A 20,601-nucleotide genomic window follows, 5' to 3' on the forward strand; every position below is an offset into this window, starting at 1 on the left:
AAAAAAGTTGATAAAACAAAAATTTCCCTACAGAATGAAAAACAATTACTGTTTCTATTATAGTATAACAAGACTAAAATGTGGAAATTCTGGCATAACAGCCTATTATTCAGGGTAGGAAGATGGTAATAAACTGGTCATATCCCAGGGAGGAAACACTTCAGGACTATGTGTGCTCACTCAAACAATGACAGGACTATTGCACTGAAGGCCCCGAGCTACTGCTGAGGAATCCTCATTAGGGGGCACAGCACCCCTTAGAGAATGTTAAACAAGAAGGGATCTAGAAAGATCTGGGTGCTGGAAAACAACCACACAGACATAAATGAACTCTTAATTGTGCTGAGAATACCTCTTTGTTCCAAGTATTTTATAAAGTCTAGTAGCAAATGCTTTTTAGCAAACACTAACAAAAAGTCTAAAGTAAAAGATGAAATCAAAGAGTAACAAAGAGCTAACTAAACCACTACAAATTTACAAATATTTTAGAATGTTAAAAATTGTACATTAAAAAATAGAAAATCTAACGAAATGCTCTCTCTCAACAGGCACTTTAGATAATGGCCTTTTCTATTATTGTACCTCCCACAGGCTTTTCTTTGCCAAAGCCAGGAAACCTCAAGGACACACAAAAACCATTTAAAACACCTTGGGCCTCCTCTAATCCCAATTCCAACAAAACACTTGTAGGAGTTGCCATGTAATGAAATATGAATTCTTGAAATATGGACGTTGGCTGCTAGGTAAATTCCTTTGTTTCTAAAATCAATGACAGAAAAAATATACTGAAATATTTCAAATGTGTTTTCCTCTTTATACCAGTGAGTGCTAGCTGCAATATTATTATCCTTAATTTCCCTCAAATGGGCTGCCTAAACCTCCAACCACCTTCTTTACTTTCCAAAAAATGATTTCAGGCACACAGCTAACTCTTATACCTCCATTTCTATAAATCATGCAGCATAACATAAGACACTTTAAAACAATCTTGAAAATGCCCCTAATATAATGCTGTTGCTATGGTAACTCTTGCAGGCTAGCTCTTTGAAAAGACTCAGATCTCTGAATCAGAACAAGGTTACCTCACCATCTTTTACTCCTGGCCCCTCTAAAATTTATCCTTTGTAACAGTACACATACATTTCATAGAAAAGTATCTACCTGATTAATAATACTGAATCTATTCTTCTGGCTCAATGATTATTTCTAAAGTCCATGTTTTCTAATGCCCTTTCTCTTGAAATATTATCCAAGAAAATAACAGAAACATAATTCCACTTTTTTGCTGTTCTTGTTTTTCCCATTTTTGACATTCTTTAACAAATCCCACTTCTGATGAATATTCAATGTCAAATTTTCTGTCTCTGACTTGTCTTTTCAATTTTTTCCCCTCTGTTTTAAGCATTTTGGTAAAAAATTTTAGTGATATGAATATTTGACATGTAGCAACTATGAGGTTTTTTTTTTAAATTTTAGCAATGTGATTAAGATATACAACCAATGGTCCATCTAAAAAATGTTTCTGTTTCTGGTTTTCAAAAAACTTTGACTGGGATACTGAATAGTGTTCAGTGAGTAAGTAGCTATGTTACTTGGGCAAAAAGCCAAACATTTCTAATCAATACCTGACCTATTTAAGTCCCTTGCTCAAAACAGTCATAGAGGGTTTCTCTTAAAAAGACTCTATAAAGGAAGACACACATGTAGCAGCTCTAGTCAGCAAAGAAAATATTTCATTTTATCATAAATTCCCTTTATGCAGCATGTTAGAGTCTAAGGTGATTTCATGTGCCCTCTTACTTACTTCTTATGACAAACCTGTGAAACCTATTCTAGGTACTGTTATCTCTACTTTAAAGATGCAGCTTTGGAAAAAAAAATATTCCTAGGCTGAAGGACAGAACTGAGAATTACTACACCTCCACGACTCACAAATTACATGGCCTTGAGCAAGGCACATACTGGGATAACTAAAATCTTCCTTAACTTAATATAAATAGGATATAGCTTAGACGTTACCTTGCAGAAGTCTTCCTCCCATCCTGAGGCCTAGGGGACTGATTTAGAGACCTATGCTGGAGGTTCTTTAGTATCCTGCTTATCTCTTTATATTCTATATACTTAACAGCAACATTAAGAATATTGACACTGTTGTGAAATCAATTAATGCCTTTTTCCTTTGTCTATTCCCCTACTAGATTATAAATTATTAAGGGCAAGAATTGTGTTGTGTTTTGTTGCTCTATTTTTAGTACTTAACATAGTATGTTACATAAAATATTCTTAATAAGTATTTGCTGAATGAATGCTTGTTCTGCCTGCCTGTCTACCTATCTACCTGGTCATGCATCTAACTCAAGCCTTCAGAATTAGAATGAAGGAATGTGGCTGGGCATAGTGTAATCCCAGCACTTTGGGAAGCTGAGGTGGGTGGATCAAAAGGTCAGGAGATCGAGACCATCTTGGTTAACACATCTCTACTAAAAATACAAAAAAACTAGCCAGAAGTGGTGGCACACACCTGTAGTGCCAGCTACTCGGGAGGCTGAGGCAGAAGAATTGTTTGAACCCAGGAGGCAGAGGTTGCAGTGTCCCAAGATGGCGCTACTGCACTCAAGCCTAGGTAAGCCTCCATATTATTAAAAAAAAAAAGCGACAGAAAAAAGCAAAAAAAAGAAAAAAAAAAAGGAATGAAAGAATGAGGTGCTTACACAGGAAGAGATACATATACATTAATCTGAAGTCAAAATTTCTTCCACTTGTCTGACTGATTTCCCAATTACGGGATGAAGAGGATCCTAATATATCCCCAAAAATGCCATTTTGGCATAAGGATTATTTTGAGCTGAAGGCAAATGAGAAATGGCAGATGAAGGAGAATATCTCTGCCCTCACTCTTTTTGTCAAAAGCAGGGAATAAATTCCTTCTGTAAATATAATATAAATTTCCATTTGTAAAGGTGTCTCACTCTCATACCAGGAAGAGAAGGGCAACACTTCATCACCAGCAATGACGCTTATCAGTGGAGAAGACATCCACTTTAGTCTGCATAACAGACATTACTAAATAAACCTTTTCTTTCATTAGAATCCCCATATATTTCCCTTTTCACAATTTACCACCCAGAAGCCCAACCACCTACCTTTCTCTAAACTTAATTTTTCACAATTTATCACTGTTTGTAAAAATGGTATATGAGCCCCCTCCACTCCCTGGTCTAAACACTTCTTTTGGGTCTTCTTTTCTATGAAGATCTCTGTATATATAACAAACCTTTTCTCCTATTAATCTACCTTCTGTCAATTTCATTTGCAGGTCTCAATTACTTAAGAGGGTAGAGGAGTAAGTTTTTCCTCCTCTACAGGTATATTACAGATATTCTCCATAGGTTAGATGAGTGGAATCTGTAGTTCCAGATTTTTTTCAAAAACACATTTAAAGAATATAATAAAAGTATTTCAGCCGGGCGCGGTGGCTCACGCCTATAATTCCAGATCACTAAGTCAGGAGTTTTAGACCAGCCTGGCCAATATGGTGAAACCCTATCTCTATTAAAAATACAAAAATTAGCTGGGCATGGTGGCATGGGCCTGTAGTCCCAGCTACTTGAGAGGCTGAGACAGAAGAATCGCCTGAACCCAGAGGCAGAGATTGCAGCGAGCTGAGATCGCGCGACGGCACTCCAGCCTGGGAGACACAGCAAGGCTTCATCTCAAAAAAAAAAGTATTTCGTAAAATTTTGCACTGGCAAATGTGTACTGAAATTAACAATATTTTTATTTTCCTAACAATTATTTGCATATGTTGGGTTAGACAAAGAGCTTCTAAAATAAATAATCTTATGATGGTTGATGGTCTACTGTCAAGTTAGAAAGTTAATGACTCCAATGCCTGGTTATCAAATCTTTGTCATTCAGTTTATGTTCAATTCTTTATTTATTTTCAACTCTTTGCTTTCAACCAAGAAAATCTAATCACTAAAATATTTACTGATGATAGATAACTATGCAATTTTTTGGACAAATAACTCATAATTGGCAAATAACCCGTAAATAACTCACTGAACTTATAAGACTGGGCGGTACTGCAACAACAAAACCTTTCCCTTCTCCTCCACTAGCCACAAGATTTCTCAGTTTACTTATACAGAGACTGAAAAAGGAAACAGTAATAACATAAATTTATCTCATTAAGAAATGTCTATCTGCAATAATTACTTATAAAAATTTGTAATAATTTGTAGTACTGATCAACTGTAATAATCAGGGTAATGATAATTACAACCCAGAGCAGAAAACAAATTAATCTTTTAGTGACAGAAATAATTTAATTTCAATTTACATGTTTATGTAGCAGACAAGACATTAAACAAAAATATATTACATGAAAATAAAGATATATTACATTATAGTTTAAGAGCAAAGAGATGGGAAATGTTCTGACTACTGCACTGGAAATATTCAGCGGTTTTATTTTAAAATGTGAACATTTAAAATAGACTGAAACTGCATTTTTTTTGTAATTATTTAAACTTAAGATAAAAAATTTCCGTTGTAAACTTAAAAATGTCCAAAAGATAATATGGTTTAATAAAACTCTTTGAAGGAGTACATGAGTATGAAATGTCTTAAGCCCACAATACCATCTAAAATACTACATTTTTAGTTTAGACGTTTTAGATTTGGGCTGTTCACAGATTTGAAGAATTTGGATTTTCAGCTTTTTACTGAATGCTATCAGTATACAGTTGACCCTTGAATAATATGGTTTTGATCTTCACAGGTCCACTTACATACAAATTTCCCTCTGCCTCCACTACCCATGAGATAACAAGACCAACTCTTCCTCTTCCTCCTCCTCAGCAGCCTATTCAATGTGAAGATGACAAGGGTGAACACCTTCATGACTATCCATTTCCACTTAATGAATAGGAAAGATACTTTGTCTTTCTTATGATGCTCTTAATAAAATTTTCTTTTCTCTAGTTTACTTGATTATAAGAGTATAGTATATAATACATGACATACCAAATATATGTGAATAGACTGCTTATTTTATCAGTAAGGCTTCCAGTCAATGGTAACTATTAGTAGTGAAATTTTTGAAAGTTAAGTTATCTGGATTTTCAACTGTGTGGGAGGTTGGTGCCCCTAATCTCCAAGTTGTTTAAGAGTCAACTGTAGTTAAAGGTATATCATGTTCTAAAATATTCAACCAAAACAACAGCACTCATTTTTACCTGGGATGGAAGAAAAGTAAAGTGCTCTTTATAATTTAGTAAAAGGAGTCATAAATATCATGTATTAAATCAGTTGCCCAATTTATAAATTCTCTAGTAACAACCTTCTGAATTATGATACGTGCCTAGACTTAACGACAGCATTCCACAGTATGAGTTAAAATTATGGGAGCTTTGGGGATGTGGTTCCTTCACTAACATACTTAGTTAAATTATATCATTTAACAAGAATGCCCACATGGTGGCAAAATTATTGGCTACATTTATCAATCCTACTCTAACCGCAGAATCTACCACAAAAAGTGGAATTATATTATAAATATCTTCTGCTGCATCAAATCTCAAGGTTTATTGAAGCAATGTTCTGATCTTTTATGACCATTAGACACACTTTAGATTAGCAGCAATTTTGTAGCACTAGCCAAAGCTCCTAAAATACAGCCTCTCAATTAAGAAAAAAAAAATCACTGAAAAAAATTTTTTTACAAAGTATTTAAAAATAACTAATAATTTCAATTAGTAAGATCTCTTTACAACCTACAGATGAGAAAGTGCAGCATCTAAGGTGTGGGCTGATACTGACTTAAAAAGACAAAGATGTAATGCATTTTACTAAAAGGAAGTGAGATCTGAGATCATTGACTGACAGTTCTTGGAAAAAGGTTAAAAATTCAAAAGGAGTGACTACATGTAGCTCAGAACTTAAAAGCCTTTTCTCCTCCCAACAGAAGAGCAGTCTCAAGTAATAATAGGTTGCCATGGAGATGAGAAACTAGAGGAATCAGAGAACTCAATTTGCAGTTAAATGGGCTGGAAACAATTCTTACTACATGGTGAAGGAAAGCGATTAAAAATATACTTGATTGCCACAGGGAATTTTTTTTCACCAACCCATTTCCCAACCTCATTAATGAACAAGGAAGTCTAAAAACAAATGGAAACCCAAGATATCCATAGATTAAACCCATTAGACATAATTCAAGATTTTAAACATTATTACAAATTCTTATTCTAGCTGACTGTGCTTTTTTTCAATGCTAGTTTATCAGTAGATACTGGATGAGACTAAAACTGCATTCAAGAACAAACTGGTATAACTAAAGGAACTGAAATTTCAGTGGAAAAGAAAAGGAGCATGACAAACGGAAAAGTAACCAGAGTAAGAAATAGATTTTCCGGTAGTAAAAATCCAGCTTTAAAAAAAAGTATCGTCATAGTCAATCACAGAATACCTTTGTGAGTGCTGTAAAGGGCTGCAAACGTCACCATGAAGAAAGTTGTGGAGTATTTGCCAGCATTAACTAAATGAGGAAAGGCCCTTTTTGTGTCTCGATATCGGCGCAGGCACTGGATGAAGCGAAGCCAAGCAGGAATGCACTGAACAATGGCCCGCACACCATATGTGTATTTGTGGCAAATTCCTGATTCTGTAAACATTTCAAAGAAGAAAAATTACAATTAAAAAAATAACTTCATTCACATCACTCAGCCATATAGTGTAGCCACTACCAAGCCTAAAAAAGCAAGAAACCTAGGTTTCAGAATCACTTTCTTCTTTGCAACTATTATACATCTCAAGCTTTTTTTTTTGAGACTGAGTCTCACTCTGTGGTCCAGACTGGAGTACAATGGCAAAAATCTCAGCTCACTGCAACCTCCACCTCCCGGGTTCCAGTGATTCTCTTGCCTCAGCCTTCGGAGTAGTTGGGATTACAGGTGCACACCAGCACACCAGCTAATTTTTGTATTTTTAGTAGAGATGGGGTTTCACTATGTTGGCCAGGCTGATCTCAAACTCTTGACCTCAAGTGATCCGCCCACCTCAGCCTCCCAAAGTGCTGGGATTACAGGCGTGAGCCACCGCGCCCAGCTTATTCTCAAGCATTTTAGTGGTGGATAAGTCAAGGAGAGAAGGTAAAACATATTGAGGGGAACTAGTGGGGAAATTTGAATCCGTCTCTTCGGAGTGTGATAAAACTGTAAGAAAATTAGAAGATGAGTATGCTAATAGAAGGAGGGAAAAATGGGTTGGCTCCGTAATTTGAAACATCTGGAAAACCTACAAGTATCACCAGTGATTCTAGACAATTCTGTAAATTCCAAACCACCAACAACACAAGACACCCAAGAGCACATGCTCTTGTACATCCACCTCCCCTTCTTTTTTAAACCAAGAACAAACTGTGTGTTTAAGTAAGAATGGAGTTGGTAAATCAATTTTTCTTTGAATTCTGAAATTCAGAATTGAGTATGATCGAACTATAACAGAGCTGTGATCCACTGGCAATCAATAAAAATGTGTCAGCACTGGCTTCATCATTAACTTTTGTTAGTCACATGTCACACAGTCGATCTAAATTAGATCTTTGTCATGAAGGCAAAATTCCTTAATAACTTGAACTCCTGACATAAACTAAGGGTGGGGAAAAAAGCTAGAAGAAAAATAGCATCCCAACTAAGAATTAAAAACCAATCTGTAATTACTCTCAAGGCACTTAATTTATTTCTAAATAATCAGTATTTTTGATCACTGGTATCTATGTTACATTATATAGCAATACTGTGACAACAAATTGTTGGCATGAAAGCATTTGCAATATAACTACCAATGTACTAGAACTTAACAAAAAAAGTTTTAGAATTCTTCAAGTGTAAGTTGTACATCTCTTGGCAAATGGACAGACAAATTATATCAGATAAAGAGACTGCTAACAGAATGCCAAGTACATTTAATTAAGTTTGTAATATTATTGGATAAGTTTCATCATGACCTTGATTTTCTCATTTAGCCTTCCCAATATTATCTTGGTTTACACTGGTAATTTAGTAATATAGACGCAAATTCATACCCTACCTTCTGAATTATTTGGCAACAGGCCCTTACTTTCATCCCATTTGAGCTCCAAACTGTAGAAGCAGATCATATATTCCAGGTCCATCAGTATCACTGACAGGCTGTTCAGCTGATCGGCCAGCCAGAAATCAGCAAAGCCTACCTTATGGAAGGGGGCTGTAAATACTCGAAACTGAGAAAAAAAAAAAAAAAATCAGAAAACATAGAAACAAGAAAAGTCATATTAAATTTCTCCATTTCATGTCTGACTGTTCAGCATGATTGCTTTAGTTGATAAAATGGAAACCAAATCAGTCATAAACACAGAGACCTGGCAACAGTGGCTAGGTTGTGAATTAGCAGTGAAGGGGAATGAGTTGAATGGGTAACAAAGAAAGGAAGTAAAGGAGGAAAAAAAGCAGGAATAACTAGTTATAACATAGAAAGCATGGGTGCTGCTAATTCTTTGCAAAAATCCAAATACTGTTAAGGGACCAGGGAGATACCACTACCTTCTAATTTTTCATCTAAAAATATACACGTTTATGTAAACAAATCTTTCCATACTCATAGCTACTTTTCAAGTATTTGAGTCTAAAGATTTTGTTCACACATTCTTATACCTGTTTAAACTGTTCACAATTATTACATACACATCAGCTATCAACTAAAGTTGTACTTTAAAAATTTACAATATGGACATTTCTAAGTCAAACACTTGTGACTTTGCTTTAATTCCATGAACGGTCAAACCTCCTTGATTTCTGTATTCATCTTTTTTTTCCTCAAGAGTGGAGGTATAACTGTGTGGTATTTATAAAAGATTCAAAAAGCCACAGTTAATGACAATAATGTTTCTTTGATCATAAAGAACTGATTAGTAATTCTTGCCTCTATTTTCCTGATAGCATATGACAAATGCTTCTAAGGTAAGAAAAAGAGAACAGATTAAAGACTGTGTAGTGGTTTGGATTTGGACAGATAGCTTAATTTTTAAATGAAGTTACAAATTATAATGTATTCATATTTGTACTTTCTGTTAAAATGCATGATTGGAGAATTATTTAGCTTCTGTGTTTATTATTGATGATAAGCTTTGTTTGTCTTTGTAGTTAAGTTTGCACTCACATCTTAACAAATAAATTCACCCATGTTATCAAAAAAAAAAAAAAAGAAGAAGAAGAAATAAAGAAGGAAAGAAAATAGAAGCCAGGCACGGTGGCTCATGCCTATAATCCCAGCACTTTGGGAGGCCAAGGTGGGCGGATCACGAGGCCAAGAGATTGAGACCATCCTGGCAAACATGGTGAAGCCCTGCCTCTATTAAAAATAGGAAAATTGGCTGGGCATGGTGGCACACGCCTGTAGTCTCAGCTACTTGGGAGGCTGAGATAGGAGAATCGCTTGAACCCAGAAGGTGGAGGTTGCAGTGAGCTGAGATCGTGTCATTGCACTCCAGTCTGGCAACAGAGCAAGACTCAGTCTCCAAAAAAAAAGAAAAGAAAAGAAAGAAAATTTCTAAAGCAAAGAGGTGGGAAGAGTTAAAGTTGAAAGCAGAGAGAATAGCAGAAGATAGAAGCTTTGAGAGGCTCTAAAGTTAGGAAGCTTTGCTGGAGATGCAAGTGCTATAATGTCTAGACTATTCTTCATCTTAGCTAACTGAATACAAAGTTCTTCTCTGCTTACAAAGGATAAGAAGGAAAGGACAGTATACCATATGAGACATGCCTCATTCTCTAACTAAAGTCACTTTCTTTTCACTAATGCCATGGTGATGGCTGTGTTCATCTTCAAATTACACAACAAAAACCAGCCCTCTTCTGACTGTTCTGAACACATGATAAAGGTATTAAATGTATTAAGCAGTAACTCAAACAGTATATTTTCTTCAAGGCTTATGCAGGCCTTAATTCAATCCTCATAACAATTCTATGAGCTAGGAACTATTCATATCCCCATTTTACAGAAGACCAACACAGACTCTTCCTAATCTATTTTGTGGAAACCTGTTTATCACTACAAAGGGAAATCTTGGCGTTGCAGCAAAGGGAAGTAGGCACCTAGGCAAATACCAGAAATAAGCCCAAATAGTGCAGATTGTCTTGATAAGCCTTGCATGAACATGGGATGAAGGAAGACTTAATCCTCAACCTATCAGATCCCTTTTTATCTTGTACAGGGGGAAATGTGATTCCTGAAACAAGAAATTCTGAGTAAGTAGAAGTTTTGAGAAAATGAATCTAATCTCTAGCTCTCTAGTGATCTAGTTATATTCATTTCATAGACATATTCAACTTGGGAGTCTGTAATTCTCTACTCAGACTTGGCTGGATCTTTCTACTCTTTCTCTAAATATTTATCTTTATTATTTCAGGCAGATAAACGGTCATATTATGACTCAATCCTGGGTGCCAACTACCTATGACAGGTACTTTCTTGGAGCTTTGGAAGCTAAACCAGGTGTCTGTGGGACATTATACAGGCTTTGAGACATTATTTTCTGGTGCTGATATATTCTGGTTCCATGGCTCAGTCTCTTAATCACTCTCATACTCTTCCCATGAGTTCAATAAACCAGAGAAACAGTCTATACCAACCATAAGCTCTAGATACAGCAAACTTTTTGTGGGGAAGAGAAAGAGTAGGATGGTAGTCATCTATACACGAAGAAGTTCTGGCAGCAGTTTTTGTAATATTTTAAGAAACTCTAAGGTGCAGAATGGACTTAACGGATTCAAAGTGACAGAAATAACAGAATAATTTAGGCTATAACACTAAATCCAACTCTAATCATGAAACTGGTGCCTAGGAGAAATTTCTAACTGACATGAGACAGACTATCATTACTCTCACACTCTGCCAACTCCATCCTCAAAACCTGGCTAATTCAGAAAATCTCCATAAGAGCAGAAGAGGAAGATAATGCATTAAATGAGGAAGAAAGAGATGGAGGGATGGGACTTGTAAAGGATAGGAGTGACATGAAGATATAAATAAAAAACTAAAAAGAAGGGGAAATTTATAAAAAGAGAAAATGAAAAAAGGAAGAAAGGATTCGTAAATGTTAGTATAATATAACCAATGAAGAAAAAAATATAATTACAGTCATTCACCTATCTAGCAAAGACTTATCGAGTATTTATAGTATGTCAGGCATTGCAGCAGTACAGAGATAAAACAGTCTCTACCCTCAAAGGCCTTAAAGATCCACAGTCTAGTTGGGCAAATAAATACAGAAAGATATAATTATAGCACCGTATTATAGAGATATACAAAATACATTGGAAATACAGAGAATACAAGAAGTCACTCTATCAGAGGCAGAGTGAGAGGGAGACATAAACATATTCAACTCCCTGTCATTTACACACAGTCAAATCCATTCTAGATTTATCTGATTTCTGCTTCAGAGTGAATTCTGTAACTCACTTCTCCTTTTCTTAATCTGGATAAGGCCTTTCAACTTTACCACTTCTATCCTGTGATTTTGATTAAAGTGACAATTCCTAGAGTAACAGTATTATGAAAGCCAGAGACAATTCTGGATATCTGATATTTTACCATATACATAAAAAAGCCACTAATAAGTTATTACAAATGACATGTTAACATCATCTTTTTTTTTTTTTTTTTGAGACAGAGTTTCGCTCTTGTTACCCAGGCTGGAGTGCTATGGCGCGATCTCGGCTCACCGCAACCTCCGCCTCCTGGGTTCAGGCAATTCTCCTGCCTCAGCCTCCTGAGTAGCTGGGATTACAGGCACGCGCCACCATGCCCAGCTAATTTTTTTGTATTTTTAGTAGAGACGGGGTTGCACCATGTTGACCAGGATGGTCTTGATCTCTTGACCTCGTGATCCACCCGCCTCGGCCTCCCAAAGTGCTAGGATTACAGGCTTGAGCTACCGCGCCCGGCAACATCATCTTTTAAGTTAACACTGATAAACAGCTAAGAAGATGAAGTTCTAATTTCTACTTTTCATGGAGTGTGGTGGTGCAATTTCATCTCCTTGCAACCTCAACCTACTGGACTCAAGCAACCCTCCTCCCTCAGCCTCCCAAGTAACTGGGACTACAAGTGTGTGCCATCATGCCCCACTAATTTTTCAGTTTTTATAGAGAGAGGGTTTTGTCATGTTGCCCAGGCTTGTCTTGAACTACTGGGCTTAAGCGATCCTCCCACTTCCACCTCCCAAAGTGCTAGGATTATAGGCATGAGGCACTGTGCCCAGCCCTAAATTTGATTTTTATATTCTACTAGTTTCATCCACTAGATCAAAGTTAAACATCTTACAAAAATAACTAATAGGGCTAAGTGTTAAATGTTAGTGTTTAAGAGTATAGATTATGAAGCCCAACTGCCTGGGTTCCTAACTCATCTTCATCATTCACTGGCTATGTGACCTTAGGCAAGTTAATTAACTTCTCTGAATGTAGGTTTCTTCATTTATAAAATGGGAATTAATAGCAGCTCCAACTTGTGGGTTATTTTTAAAATAAAATATGTAGTTACTAAATGAGAACACCTCTCTATTCTTAAAACAGACGTGTAAAATTTTTACTACAGAACTAAAGAAACTTCGTAAAAAATGATTTCTAAATTATATAACAAAGGACTGTAATTTAAAAATTTTAAATAGACTTTTGATTTTTTTAATATATTGAACTATAAATTGATATCTTTGTTTATAAAATCTGAAGCACTGTTTATGCTACCTAATTAGATTGCCAATTGAGGTAAAAATACAGATTTAGGGAGATAAGGTATAACTTAATGGATGTAAATAATCTATACTAATTTGACATACAATATTCATATCAAAATAAATAGATTTCTTATAAACTTTTTTAGCTTTGTTTTTGGGAGCATAGCATATATCAATTTCATATACTCCAATATAAATATGGACATAAATGGTACCCAGTGCCTACCACTATGGCTAAATGACATGCGCTTTTCTCACTAAAAAATTAAAGAAAAGGCTGGGCATGGTGGCTTACACCTGTAATCCCAGCATGGGAGGAAAGGCAGGCAGACGACTTGAGCCCAGGAATTCGAGACCAGCCTGGGCAACATGGCAAAACCCCGTCTCTACTAAAAATGCAAACAATTAGTCAGGCACATGTTGTGGTCCTAACTACTGAAGAGGCTGAAGTAGGAGGATCACTTGAATCTGGGAGGTGGAGGCTGCAGTGAGCTGAGATCATGCCACTGCACTCCAGCCTGGGAAACAGAGCCAGATCCTGTCTCAAAAAAAAAAAATTAAGGAAAAAAGAAAGAAATGCAGTTTTACTTTAGGATTAAGCTTTTAAAAAGTGGTATCAGAAAAACATAACTAGAGAGGACACATTCTTGTTAATTCACTAGGAATCAGTCTAAGGGCAAATTTTCTCAGTGAGATTTAAAGTAAGTCAACAGGTCAATTAATACTAAAATGATCTATAAATGGTAACATTCTTCTAACTGTTGCTACAAAAATAAAAAAACACAATGCTTCCTTTTATATTTCACGGTATCCAATATTACATTTTATTATTCTATTTCTGCTTATATCATTGTCAACCTATTCCATCAACAAGTCCTCATTTGTTAACAAAAACACAGCAGATGCACAGATAAAAGTCTACTCAATGGGGAATCATTCTGCTAATAAGAGTTAACTGGTCATGTATGAATCACACCAGCTTGCTATTTAAACGAAGGCAGATACACTGGGGAAATGCTCACTTAGTACACAATGTACACAACTATATTATCCTGTTACTATAATTATGCAATCATAGCAACACTTGAGTTGGCAGAATCTTCCAAAGTCTCATTTAAAAATAATTTTATGGCCAGGCACCGTGGCTCATGCCTGAAATCCCAGCACTTTGGGAGGCCAAGGTGGGGAGGAACACTTGAAGCCAGGAGGTTTGGGACAATCCCAGGCAACAAAGGAGACCTTATCTTTTCTATCTTTTGTTTTTGTTTTTGAGACACAGTCTCCCTCTGTCGCCCAGGCCTGAGTACAGTGGCATCATCTCGGCTCACTGCAACTTCCACCTCTTGGGTTCAAGTGATTCTCCTGCCTCAGCCTCTCAGTAGCTGGGATTACAGGCACCTGCCACTTTAACTGGCTAATTTCTGTATTTTTAGTAGAGACAGGGTTTCATCATGTTAGCCAGGCTGGTCTCTTAACTCCTGACTTCAAGTGATCCACCCACCTCAGCCTCCCAAAGTGCTGGGATTACAGGCATGAGCCACCACACCTGGTTCTACAGATTTTCTTAATAGAAAGCCATATTTCATGTCTTCAGATTAAAAAAAAAATTGTTATGTTTTGCTAAGAATAAAAAAACCTCTGCTAACCTAAGGAGCATACAAAAGAAAAAAATTAGGAACTACAGTTTTCAAGGAGGTATACCTATAAAGTGAAAAAGAGGTGAGAAAATATGGTAATTCTGAAAGTTTGTATAGAGATTGGTCAATTTAATCACTAATCTTTATTGTCATCTGTAATTTATAAGCTAAAAAATAATTATATGAAAGTTATCTTAACTGACTTACTTTCTTTATTTGTTTCTTTTTTTTCCTTTAGAGACAGGGTCTCAGGCTGTTGCCCAGGCTGGGAATGTAGTGGCACTAACAGGGTTCACTGTAGCTTTGACATTCCTGGCTCAAGCAATCCTCTCACCTGAGCATCACAAGTAGCTGGGACTACAGGTGGGCACCATCATACCCAGCTAATTTTTTAATTTTTGTAGACAGGGTTTACACCATGTTGCCCAGGCTGGTTTGAAACTCCTGGGCTTAAGGGATCTGCTCACCTCAGCCTCCCAAGTATTGGGATTACAGGCGTGAGCCACCGCGTCTGGCCTCAAATAATTTTCAAAACCGAGCTGGCTTAATTTACGAGTAAGCAGAAGTCTCTATCCAATCCAGAGTTATCTTTACAGGAGAAAGCCTTATATTTTTCTAGGAAACTTTGTATCACTGCTGAGGCTAAATGATTTTGAGATCACTAAAAAACAGGTGGAAGAAAAAAATGGAACTTATTATAAACAAGAATCAGTGAATTTTTCTTTTTTTTGAGATGGAGTTTTGCTCTAGTTGCCTAGGCTGGAATGCAATGGCATAATCAAGGCTCACTGCAGCCTCCACCTCTGGGGTTCTAGCAATTCTCCTACCTCAGCCTCTTAAGAAGCTAAGATTACAGATATGTACCACCACTCCCAGCTAATTTTGTGTTTTTTAGTAGTGATGGGGTTTCACCATGTTGGTCAGGCTGGTCTCTAACTGCTGACCTCAGATGATCCACCCGCCTTGGCTTCCCAAAGTCAATTTTTCAAATTAAACTTGGTAATCTGGTAAAATATTCCTACTGCTTTTAGAGAACAAATCTTCCCTAAAATAAAATGTTGGGTTGATACTCACATCAACTTAGTAAGAAAATAATAATTTTACCACATTTTTTTTGGAAGGAAACTTACAAAGTTCTACATCTTATCACAGCTAGTTAAATGAAGTAAACAATGATTACCATTTGCAAAATCATTTCATTATTTGGCTACTTGATACTCGATCTTAGGAGGAAAAGATACATGAGTGCTTTTTCCTAGGGCCTCCATCTTGTACAACTTCAGGGCTATTAGTAACACTATATTGTTTGCCCTGGAGCTGGGGCACCAATCACATAAACTGTAATGTGAATCATGGCCTCTGCAGTTGTACAACCTAGCAGCCTTGGTTTTATCACAGAGGAAGTCAATAACCACTCTAAAAATGGTACATGAGTTTCTAGACTTACCAGCAGTTTAAGTAGCCAAAACCGGGACTTATAGTAGAAAGTTTTGGTGGGGTTGATAAGGAAGAAAACCATAAATCCATAAAGAGCAAGTGGATACACATATGTGGGGATGACACTAATTGGAGCAAAGAAGCAAGCCAGAAGGCTCAGGCACCACAATATCCCAAGGAATCCAGCAATCTAGTAAAGGATGGGAAAGACAGAAAGATAGAGAAAATTATTTTTACTTTTACCATTACTTAAAATATCTTTAATAAAACAAAAGTAAGAAACATGATTAGTTATTAAGCCACTAATCCTCTTCAAGTACAAGATAGATTTAAGTACCCACGAAACCAGATAGCTATGTAGCTAATAGAAACTATATTCATGGGGTAGTATGTCTTGCTTTGATTACCTCAAAGAGATGTTGATGAGACAAATTGCTTCTCGGATTAAGTTCAAAGATGAGTACATGGTTTACTCCAGCCTGTCTCCAACCATACGTGTTGATGCCCAGTAGAAAAAGGAATTCAATCAGAAGAAAGCCGCCCCGATAGATTCTTATCAAGGGCCATATACTTCTATCTGTTTCAAGTTTAAATACAGCTGAAAGAATATTAATATATTGTTAGTTACAAAATCCATAATGTCCCTTGAATTAATAATCTTTTCATTCTCAATGATATAGCCCTAGCAGAGAAACTTTTCATATATAAAACCTAAACCTAGATTATTTTAAGAGCCTTGTAAACCTGCCTTCAGGTTCTTTTCCATCTTCATTTTACTCTGTAGATTGTCACTAGAATAATTTCCCTAAAACTTGACTTTCAGCATGTCATCCCATTGTTCCACTAGTTTTTTTTTAGATTGTAGAGAATCACGGTGAAATGACTTAGAATCAAGTGATCAGTTCTGCCAGCTGGGGATCCAGCATGACAAAATGTCTTTGGCTTCATTTACTCCATTATTAAACAGATAAAGTAACACCTACCTCACAGAGTCGCCATGAAAATGAAAAGAAACAGTACACATGAAAGTGGTGTGAAAATTTAAATGTCATATAAATGACAATAGCTAATATTTATAGAAGGCTTACTTTATGTGCTAAGCACTGTTTTCATCATTTTTACATACAATAATTGATAATTCATTTAACCATGACAATGGCTCTTTGAGTTAAAAAAACATTATCTCCATTTGATTAGGAAACTAGAGCACAATGGAACTAGAGGTTAAGTCATTAGCTTAGTTACTGAGCTAAGACAGGATTTGAACACAATTTTGCTCCAAAGCTCATACTCTTAAGCACTATGCCCAAACAAATGTTCAATATCATTATTATTCTATGGCTCTCCAGTAATTATAATGTTCAAATACTTTAGATACCTTAGCCTCACAATTCAAATTCTTTATAATCTAATCACCAACTCGCTTTTCCCAGACTTATCTCACAGCACCCTTAAAATATTAACTCTTGGCTCCTGATGAATTTTATTATCCTTTTAATAAGTTTGCTTTTCACACTTGCTTATGTTGTTCCCTGTACCTAAAACGGCCTTGTTCTTTCTCTCCACTAATTCAAATTCTACTTATTATTTAAGATCCAGATCCTTATCTGTTCACAAATTCATTGAATTGATGCATTTGGTTTTCAGCCTACTGTATGAGAAACATTTCCATTTCGCCTAATGATTTTCCAAATAAGTATAAAACTTATTGACAGTATTGTTCATTTGGAATTTAATTATATAAAAACTTTTTTTTTTTTGAGACGTAGTCCTGTTCAATCGCTCGGGGTGGAGTGCAGTGGTATGATCTCGGTTCACTGCAACCTCCGCCTCCCAGGTTCAAGCGATTCTCCTGCCTCTGCCTCCAGACACCAGGGCCAGCTAATTTTTTGTATTTTTAGTAGAGACAGGGTTTCATCATGTTGGCCAGGCTAGTCTTGAACTCCTGATCTCAGGTGACCCACTCTCCTCGGCCTCCCAAAATGCTGAGATTATAGGCGTGAGCCACTGCACCCAGCCTAAATACTAACTTATATACTTAATTAATTTAAATAACTATTTATAGTTTATCTTTGTATTCTCTGCAGTACAAAGAACATTTAATAATTTTTAAATAATAGGGTAGAGAAAGCCTTTGCTTTGGAATCAAGTACTACAGACCAGATTTCAAATCCTAGCTATGCCAAATTATTTAATTTTTTAAGTATCTGTTTCTTTGTTGATGAACGGAGATAATATCTATTCTCATAAATTTATGAAGACTAAATGTGACAAACATATATTAAATGCCTAGAATAACGTTTGGCTCATGAGTATATATTAGCTTCTTTTTCCTTTTACTTGAGGAAACTTTCATTCCTTCATTTGACAAGTACTGATTAGGTGCCTATTATATCTGACACCATTCTAGACCTGGCGATTCAGTGATGAACAACAGACAAAATACCTATCTTCGGGAAATTTCTGTTCTGCATAAAGTCAGAGAAGGGGTTTCAAGGAAAAATAGAGTAAGGAGATAAAGAATGATGTTAAGTGTTATTTTAGGTAGGGCAGTCAGGGAAGACTCTCAGGAGATGACACTTCAGGAGATGACCTTAAGGAAACAGAGAACAAACATTGGAATGTTTGAGGGAATAGGGCTCCATACAGAGAAGGAAAATACAAAAGGCCTTAAGATGGATTGCTCTAATAAGAAAGCCAAGGTTACTATGATGGGAATAAACAAAGGTATAGTGGTAAACAACTGGTCAGTGGCAGATCAGACAGCTCTGCAGTACTTTGTCAAGACTTAAGCTTTTACTCAAATGTACAAGCCTGTAGAAGGTTTTATACATGCATGGCACGACCTCATCAATTATTTTAAAGGGCTCCTCTAGCTGTTATGTGAACAGACTACAAGGGAACAAGTACAAAGGCAAGATAAGTTAGGAAGTTATAAATGAAAAACTACATACAGTTTTACATACTGATTCCTAAGCAAAGACCACAGATACATTACAATAGTCAGGAAACAAAAATAACACAAACCCCAAAGAATCGACAATAAAATTACTAGAGTTAGTAAATTAATCACAGTTGTAGAGTACAAGATCAACACACAAAATTCAGTTGTGTGTGTATACACCAGCAATAAGCAATCTAAAACTGAAATTAAGAAAATAATTCTAATTACAATAGCATTCAAACAAATAAAACATCTAGAAATAACTTTAACTACAGAAGTAAAAGACTTGTATACTACAAACTCAAAACACTGCTGTAAGAAATTAAAATAGAAAAGAATCCTGTGTTCATTGATTAAAAGATCTGAAATTGTTAAGATGGCAATACTACCCAAAGCAATCTATGGATTTAATGCAATCCCTATCAAAATTCCAATGGGTTTTTTTTTTTCCAGAACTGAAAAAGTCAATCTTTAAATTTATATGGAACTCCAAGAGGTCCCAAGTAGCCAAAACAATAATGAAAAGAGAACAAAATTAGGGACTCATATTTTGTGGATTTAAAACTTACTACAAAGCTATAGTAATCAGCCTCCTGAGTAGCTGGGATTACAGGCACGTGCCACCATGCTCAGCTAATTTTTTGTATTTTTAGTAGAGACGGGGTTTCACCATGTTGACCAGGATGGTCTCGATCTCTTGACCTCGTGATCCACCCGCCTTGGCCTCCCAAAGTGCTGGGATTACAGGCGTGAGCCACCGGGCAGGAGAATTGCCTGAACCCAGGAGGCGGAGGTTGCGGTGAGCCGAGATCGCGCCACTGCACTCCAGCCTGGGTAACAAGAGCGAAACTCCGTCTCAAAAAAAAGAAAAAGCTATAGTAATCAAAACATTGTGGCACTGGTATGAAAACAGACATATAGATGAATGGAAAAACACCAAGAATCCAGAAACCTATATACATTGATGGCTGATTGATTTTCAACGTGAGTGCCAACATCATTCAGTGTAAAAGTATACTCTCTTCAACAACTAGTCCTGGGACAACTGGATATTTAGATGCAAAAAAATGAAGTTGGTCCCTTGTCTCACATCATATAAAAAATTATTCAAAACTGATAGATGAATTCAAAGATAGGAATTCAAACCATAAAACTCCAAAGAAAACATAAGGATAAACCTTCACGACCTTGAATTTGGCAATGGATTCTTAGGTATCACAACAAAACTATGTGCAACCAAAGGAAAAATAGATAAATTAGACTTCAGCAAAATTTAAAACATCAGTGGACATTATCAAGAAAGTAAAAAAAAAAACATAGAAAGGGAGAAAATATTTGCAAATTATTTACCTAATAAGGGCCTAGTATCTAAAATACAAGAAGAACTCTTACAACTTAACAATGAAAAGATGAAAAACCCAGTTAAAAAAGGGCTAAGGACTTTAAAAGACGCTTAATATGATTAGTCATTAGGGAAATGCAAATTAAAACCAAAACAAGATACCACTTCACACCCATGTGGATGGACATAATGAAGAAAACAAAAAAAAAACAAAAAACAAGTGTGGGCAAGGATGTGCAGAAAACGGAACCCTCATAAACTGCTGGTAGGAATGGAAAATGGTAATGCCTCTGTGAAAAACAGTTTGGTGGCTCCTCAGAAAATTAAACAGGTACTAAACAAATCCATGTTTATTCATGTTCCTAACAGTGCCATTCACAATAGCCAAAAGATAGAAATGACCCAAATGTCCATCAACGAATGAATGGACAAATTGTGATATATACACAAAATAGAATATTAC

At 36.1% G+C, this 20,601-nt stretch overlaps 1 protein-coding gene across 1 annotated transcript in view; it reads right to left on the minus strand.

Annotated features, from left to right (window-relative positions):
* XPR1 (xenotropic and polytropic retrovirus receptor 1) overlaps positions 1–20,601 on the minus strand; it is a 233,740-nt gene that overhangs the window by 45,485 nt on the left and 167,654 nt on the right. Inside the window, exons 8-11 of the mRNA XM_002760310.6 lie at positions 16,260–16,450; positions 15,863–16,042; positions 8,095–8,266; positions 6,473–6,667 (exon numbers count right to left, since the gene is read on the minus strand). Of these exons, the coding sequence (XP_002760356.1) occupies positions 6,473–6,667; positions 8,095–8,266; positions 15,863–16,042; positions 16,260–16,450 (738 nt within the window). The remainder of the gene's footprint in view (positions 1–6,472; positions 6,668–8,094; positions 8,267–15,862; positions 16,043–16,259; positions 16,451–20,601) is intronic.

This window comes from Callithrix jacchus, chromosome 18 (assembly GCF_049354715.1).
Source record: "Callithrix jacchus isolate 240 chromosome 18, calJac240_pri, whole genome shotgun sequence".
Lineage (NCBI taxonomy): Eukaryota > Metazoa > Chordata > Mammalia > Primates > Cebidae > Callithrix > Callithrix jacchus.